The sequence below is a fragment of the Pituophis catenifer genome, unplaced genomic scaffold (assembly GCF_029215685.1).
Source record: "Pituophis catenifer annectens isolate HBS135680 unplaced genomic scaffold, rPitCat1.0.hap2 SCAF_5, whole genome shotgun sequence".
Lineage (NCBI taxonomy): Eukaryota > Metazoa > Chordata > Lepidosauria > Squamata > Colubridae > Pituophis > Pituophis catenifer.
Genome location: NW_027256885.1, coordinates 9354288 through 9361792, shown reverse-complemented (window position 1 = coordinate 9361792; position 7505 = coordinate 9354288). Strand labels below are relative to the sequence as shown.

Here is a 7505-nt window from a genome sequence, read left to right as displayed (position 1 = left end):
GTGTCAAGAGTTTTATTATACCCAACCTAGAAAGATTATCATCATATGAACTGTTGTTTGGAGTAGTTTTCACTACAGGAAGCATATGCATTAATTTCCTGGAAACCAGAGACAAAGTATTGAAACAATATGTGTATAAACTGTCCAGATATTTTAAAGTTTTTAGGAAACAATGACTATTAGCCCAAACACCACCTTTGAAGTTTCCAGTCCATAAATTCCACCACGATGATTGGATGTTGCTGAAAGGAAGTGAAACCCCAAGCGAAAGGGCCCATGCCAGCCCCAAAGGAGTGGAAGGTGGAATCTCACCAAGGAGATACATTGAAGTTGATGATCCAAAGGATCCAAGGGACTGGTGGGCAGTAACCAGTGGGAATAGCGTTCTTCATCATCTGGACTATTTTTGTATTTTTTTCTTTCTCAGGATTGAGTGGTTGCCTATGCTGTTTCCCAACTGAAGAGGACTACAACTGCTCAGATCCCTTTGCACGCTCTCCCAGATATATTGGTTTTGTAATTGTGCTTTTAAGATCTTAGGAGGACGGTCCTGGATCCACTGGACGAGACTGAAGCCCGCAGACCAAAGTGATCCAGTCACATACCAGGTGACAACAACTGACCGGCCCTTGGTGTTGAGGTTCAAGAAGAATACACCCTGCTGAGTCCTACCGGCAACGGGCTCTCAACGCACGGTGGTGATCGTCAAGCTTTGCTGAACCACCCCGGAAGCTGGTTCTCTACGCACGGCCGAAGCTTGGAACGGAGGAAGACAACATTCCATGACTATAGTTTGTAATGTAAAACCCATTAACAGTGATAGTATCCAGTAAGCGCTTATTAAAAACACTCATGGTTGAGGAAGATTGGGGTGTGGGGACTCTGGGCAACAGCTACTTTAGCCCTTCTGTTGGTATTGTTTTAATACAATTGATATTGCCCTACCCCAAGTTACACATATCCCTAACCCTCTTCCTAACATGGTGAACTTGTAAACTTCGGGTCTTGCGCTCTTAAGGCCTTGTGGGTGTGAGAATAAAGTCACTATGATTTATTCGGGGTTGTGGGTACTATTAGCCAAGGGTCTAGTGAGTGATGCTAGCTTGAACAGTAGTTCCCCAGGTTGTGTGGATGTTCAAGAAATTCCCCTTGTCTCTGCGGAAGGATTTGAAGATGTCAAGAATCCCAGGGGACCTAGCAGCATCAAGACACTGAATGGGGACACTTTGGGTCAAGTCCACTCCCGCCAACAACGTGGCATCAGAAGGTGGAGTGGGTACCTTATTCCTAAACCAACTCCTAGACCTAAGGTTAAGAGTTTAACAATCCCAGTACAGGGGGGAATAGAAGGGCCCCTACAATAATTGAAAAGAGGAGATTGCATATCAGGGATACTGGAATTGGGTCGAAACCTTGTTAAATCATAGGGTCACCTTCCCTGTGTGTAGAGACATCAGAAACCTGGTAGGCCTATAGGATCCCTGATAAAAGAACAATGTCCATCAGAAGTGTACCTTGGTCCTAGAATGAACCTCAGGGATGTAAAACTAACCAAAGATCTTTTTTCCTTCTGCACACCACTCACTTTCTCATCACCACCAGCTGCCATCATCACAAAATGGGGAGGATGGAAGAGGTCCTGGAAGGTATCCAAGGAAAGGTGCACTAGTCTGTTCCAGCCCCCTCACTTCACTATCTGGTTCTCCATTAGGTCCAACACAGGTTTATGTGTCTTCTTTCCCCCTGGGATACTACCTCCCGGTATCTTTTTGAAGGTCCAATCCTCGAAGATAAGCAAAAGGACCCTTCACTAAAAGTCCCATTACAGCCGCTGACGGGAATGTTTGTGGTGGGGGCTTTTGGGGGTCTGGACTAATGCAAGGAACAACCGAGCACATGCCTTTTCCGTAAATCTTCTTATGTGAAAGGGATGTGTATTTATGTTTGCCAACAAATTGGACCGGAACATGCACACTAGTACTCCTTTTTCCTGAAATAGATGTTGTCAGTGGAGAACATACCATCCCTGTTCCTCTCATGGGGCATGTTCAGAAACGGGTACCAATCCTAGTCCCACTATTAGTAATCATGGGGATAGGAACTGCAGTGGAACAGGTGTAGGTGGGGTAACACACTCAGTAATACAGTTTCAGCAATTATCAGAAGAAAGCCTGAACCAAATTGCTGGAACCCTGGTGGAAGTCCAAGACCAGATAGAGTCATTGGCAGCAGTGGTCTTACAAAATCGACGTGCCTTAGACCTTGTGGCCGCAGAGAGAGGAGGTATGAGAAGATTGTTGTTTCTATGTGAATAAATCAGGTGTGGTCAGAGAAGTTGCCAAGGATTTGCAGGATAGGGCATCCAAGATAAGTCAGAGGTTACAAACAACTGACAGGTGGTTTTCTTGGTTGCCTGGATCCGGCTGGATTAAACAAAACTTATTCTTGTTGATATGGCTGTGGCAGGCCTAGCTTTTATTCCTTGTGCAGGCCTAGCTTTTATTCCTTGTGCAATCCCTGTGCTGAAACAGCTATCTATCAGAGCAGTGAAAGAGATACAGACTGCGAAGGAATTAGTTTTGACAGAGCGCTTTCTTGAAGAAAAAAAAGTTTCTGAAACAGACACATATGTCAAAATAGGGTCTGGGAAAAGAATGGAGGGAGTACCTCCAAGGATTAATAGAGTGAAGATCAAGAAATACCTATCTCTTGCCTAGATTAGTCATATGTTGTGGGATATTATATGTTGGCTTTGTGTATTAAGGGACATAGAGTGTTGTGTAGGAAGTAATGGAAGTTTATGCATGGAAAAACTTCCACAGGGGGGAATGAGGTAAATAGCAAATAAAGAATAATGTAGATAAAAGAAATAATGTGAATAAAATAAGAATCATACAGAGTCAGATATATGGGCTCTGGGGGACCCTATCTATTCATATTATTATAAGGGGAAGACGTGCTTGGATACATGAACTCTGAGAGACCCTCTCTATTCACATTATTATAAGAGAGGAAAGTGCTTGTTGGAAATTACATTAACAAACAGTTAAACCCCTTTAAGTGGTAATATATCTTCTGAGACCTAGATGTCACGGAAAGGACTGCCATATGGAAAAACATCTGAGTGACCTGACTGTGAATGACACAAAGACTTATATGTTACAAAGAGTTACTTAATCCAATGAATTTACCCAAGGATAGTAGTAATTCTCCCATTAGCAACTCTGAGCACTTAAGAAAAGTTGTGTGGCTAAGATAATTTTGTAAACTAAGATTAATGCTTTAAGTAATTAGATGAACTTATTATACAGTGTATGTAACCATAGAAGGAAAATCGGATGTATGATCTCATGATTAACCATATATGGAAAATGTATGATCTCACTGAATCCTTTGTCTTAGAAATGTATAAAAACCATTGTATCAAGAGTTCTTTCTTTGTTCAAAGCTTCAGGTACAAATCTGGCTCTGAACCTTGCGCAATAAAGCTGTCTCTGACTGACCTGGGAATGTTTTTTAGTCCTTCCATTCCACTACAGCCATAACCCCGTAGAAGTTTTACTTATGTGGACTGTGTATATATGTTTACTTCTCTTTTATCATGTTATCATACACTAAATATTACTTGACAGTTGCTACCTGATTTAAAATAAGGTGATTTATTACTGCATTATTGTGTTTGTATTTTACTGTGCCTGTCCGGTTTGATTTGGCTGAGCTGAAAAAATGTAAAACAAATAAATGGTCACATAGCAAACAAAGTGGACAAGTCAATTCCCTTTGAGTTGGGACCAATGGCACAACTGTTGCGGCTAATCTTCCCCGGTCTGCGGGTAAAAGTGAACTTGATGGGGGAAATATTCTATAGCATTCTTCTAAATTGGCTTTGTATTACATTGATTATATCTCCACATTTCCATTATATGAATGCATGATTGACAGATAACATTTCTCAACATGCCCAAAGTTTACATTTACTGAAACCAACAAATGAAGCAAAGAGATGGGGCAAAATAGTGCAGGCAATGTATTTATCCATAACCAAAGCAAGACAGGAGAGATTTTACCAGGCTAAACTCGGTCCTACTGTTTCGTAACAAACGTGGGTAGAATACAAAATAAAGCAGGAACGCTGAACGTTAAGAAAAATTTCACCATGACTCTTTAGTGCTTTTCCTCACAATGCATGCTGGGAGACGTAGTTCTGAGCTCTCCACGTGCCCTCTTTCCGAAGCATGCCGGGAAATATAGTTTTCCCACTCCAGCTTTGAATCGCGGTTCCTGTTCCACGTTACTTCCCCAGCATGGCATGAACGGAGCAGGAGAGCCGGATCCGGGCGGTGGGGGCTACAAGAGGCGTTATAGAGCCTTAAAGAGGAGGCTCAAATTCCTGATTTATGTAAACGGCCGGGAATTTCGGGGGTGGAAGAGAATTGGTGCCGGTAGAAAGAAACGGGGTGGGTTGGAGGAGCAAATATTTTAGGAAGACCTGGGGGTGGGGGTGAGAATAATAAGGGGAGTTTTACCAGAAAGAATAAATGGTAAAAATCATATTGACCGCATGCGTCGCAGATATTTAAAGAGATTCTGACATATTTCTGGTATAGAAATAAAATAATAATTAATAATAATAATAATAATAATAATAATAATAATAATAATAATAATAATAATAATAATAATAATAATAATAATTATTTGGGGAGGAAAGGAAACACGTGTGGATGTTGAGTAAATTTAGGTGTGATGACAGGTGAGATGAGGTTGATCAGAGAGAAAAGACCTCCTACATGAATGTTGTAAAAGGATTATTACAGAAAGGGCTGTAAAGCGGTACAAACTGACCTAGATTGTTTTGTTAGCAGCAGCTCAGAAATAATTTGTCCTTGCCTTATTCTGGGATGTGTTTTGGAGTTGTCTGTCTCCATACAGCCTTAGTGGTCATCCATTCAGCAATTAGTTCCAACTAACTGGTTTTTACAGGTCAGTGTGTAACATACACATCTACAATTTGTGACTGACTACTTTGCTGACCATCCTGGTAAAATATTACTGTTTGCTGAAGTGTCACATGTTAGGTGAACCCAGCAATTGTATTTTATTCACATCTTAAAAGTTACTAAAGTTGAGAAACACTGAGCTAACAGGCTACAGCTGTGATGGTGAACCTATGGCACACGTGCCAGAAGTGGCACACAGAGCCCTCTCTGTGGGCACATGCGCCACCGCCAGCTGCTCTTCTGGTTTCCAGCGCACACATGTGCGCCGGCCAGCTGGTCTTCGGGTTTCCGGTCCTCTGGCACGTACGAAGACCAGCTGCCCAGCGCACATGCCGGAAACCTGAAGACCAGCTGGCCAGCGCACGCATGCGCACCGGCCAGCTGGTCTTCGGGTTTCTGGCACGCACACATGCACGTGCATGCACACATGTTCCGGTTTGGGCACTCGGTGCTGAAAAGGTTCTCCATCACTGGGCTACAGAATTTGAGGAGACTGCAAGAAAGGGGGTTAGTCCCACAGGATGCCCATTTGGGTCCTAGACCCTGCTTTCCAAACCACAATAACTGGATTCACATGATATGCTAAGGGAACACTAAGCAAACAACTTAGTGCCAGAAGAGCCTTGTCTGTCAAATTTGCAGTAGTATAAAAGGAACAATAATACTAATTTGCCTTGCAGGTTGCTGGAATTACCTGCCCCCCCCAGGCCCCCAAAATTTGGGGAGAATTTATCTCCATTTAATACAGCCAATTAGTATTATCACACTAAAGAGCTATTTTCTTAAAACAGTAATTCTGCCTATAAGGGAATAATTCACAAAACAATACTGTAAAAAGATAACATGAATAATCATATTACTGTATATTGATGATGCAGATAGTTCTCAATTTATGAGTGGTTGCTTAGTGACTCTTTGAAGTTATGACAGGCCTTCCCAAGTCTACTTAGAAAGTGATTCTGGTTTGTTGGGGGTTGTCACATGAGAGCATGTTGGGTACTCGGCAGTTGGCCCACATTTATGGCCATTTGTAGCACCCATGGTTATATGACCATGTTTTATTATATATATTTTCTCCAAACTGGCATTTACTTCCAGTTTTTGTCAAAAAGTGGCCCATAACGAACAATGGATTCGCTTAACGACTGCTGCAAAAAAAGTTAGAAAAACAAGCTGGTCACTTGGGTGACCTGCACTACGACTCACAATAGTAATGGGCAGGCTCCATTATGGTCGTAAGTGGAGGACTACCAGTAATGAACAAGGGAGCCAACTCAGGCAGGAATACAAAATCTGACCAAGAACTGAAACTTAAACAATTAGCAATTGGCTGCTACTTGGTGGCTCTGAAAAGCTGCAATTTTTGCTGTGCCTGTTTACATGATTTTTATGGAGGGGGAGGATCAACCCCCCAAAAGGAAAAATGAACCAGGGGTGGCAACTGTCTGGTGTGACACCTGGCACTCACTTAATCTTTCCAGATCCTAGAGAGAAACTGTATGTGGACAAGTGAAATAGAACATACAGTATATTGGAATGCTGGTTGTATGTTAAATATTTATTGATCCCCATTACTTGATATGAGGGTATGTTCAAAGTAAATTGTATGTTCTCCTACAAGCTACTATCTATTTTGTGACCCAATGAGTTGCTACTTTTGCAGTTAATGCAGCAAGGTTGAAAGGAATACAGGTAGTCCTTGACTCACAACCACAACTGAGCCCAAAATTTCTGTTGCTAAGCAAGACAGTTGTTAAATGTGCTTTGCATCATTTTACATCCTTGCTTTGACTATGCTTGTCAAAACGTCACAAAAGGTGATCACATGACTCCGGGACACTGCAACTGTCATAAATATGAGCCAGTTGCCAGGTGTCTGAATTTTTAACCATAGGGATGCTGCAACAGTTGTAAATGTGAAACACAGTCATCAGTCACTTTTTTTCAGTGCCGGTGTAACTTTGAATGGTCACTAAAATGGTTGAAAGTTGAGGACTACCTGTAGTAGATTCTGCCTGACATGAATAATTATGTTGTGCTTCTATTCCCTAGGAGTCTGACAAGATGTCCCTACTCTATTTTCTTAACCATTTTAAAGTGTTATGTTACAAAGGTTCAGAGATTTTAATGGCATTGTTTAGATTTTAGATTTAAATTTTAATTTAATGTGTAATGTGTTCAGATTTTAATAATGTCTCATTTTAAAATACCTACGTACTGTTATTACTCTTAGAGTACTTAAAATGGTCTGGAGATTTATTTAATAAACTATTTCCTTACTTACACTTAGCCTTTTTAAATAAATTCTCAGGAGCAAGAATGTTTCCAAGAAGAACTGAGAAAAGCACAAATAAAACTCTTGAAAGTTTCGCAGGATAAAAGGTAAGCTGATTTGATGAGGAAGGATAGAGGGTATGTGAAATTGCCAAGAGTTCAATCAGAATTAGAATGTAGAGGCAGAAAGACAGAATTAGCACCCTTTCCCACTTGAGTCTGGAGTCTTCA

General features: G+C 41.3%; 1 protein-coding gene across 1 annotated transcript in view; it reads left to right on the top strand.

The window, feature by feature from the left end:
• Positions 1–4296: 4296 nt before the first annotated feature.
• INO80E (INO80 complex subunit E) overlaps positions 4297–7505 on the top strand; it is a 36695-nt gene continuing 33486 nt past the window's right edge. The window contains exons 1-2 of the mRNA XM_070944519.1: positions 4297–4399; positions 7312–7382. Coding sequence (XP_070800620.1) covers positions 4310–4399; positions 7312–7382 — 161 coding nt within the window. The 5' untranslated portion in view covers positions 4297–4309. The remainder of the gene's footprint in view (positions 4400–7311; positions 7383–7505) is intronic.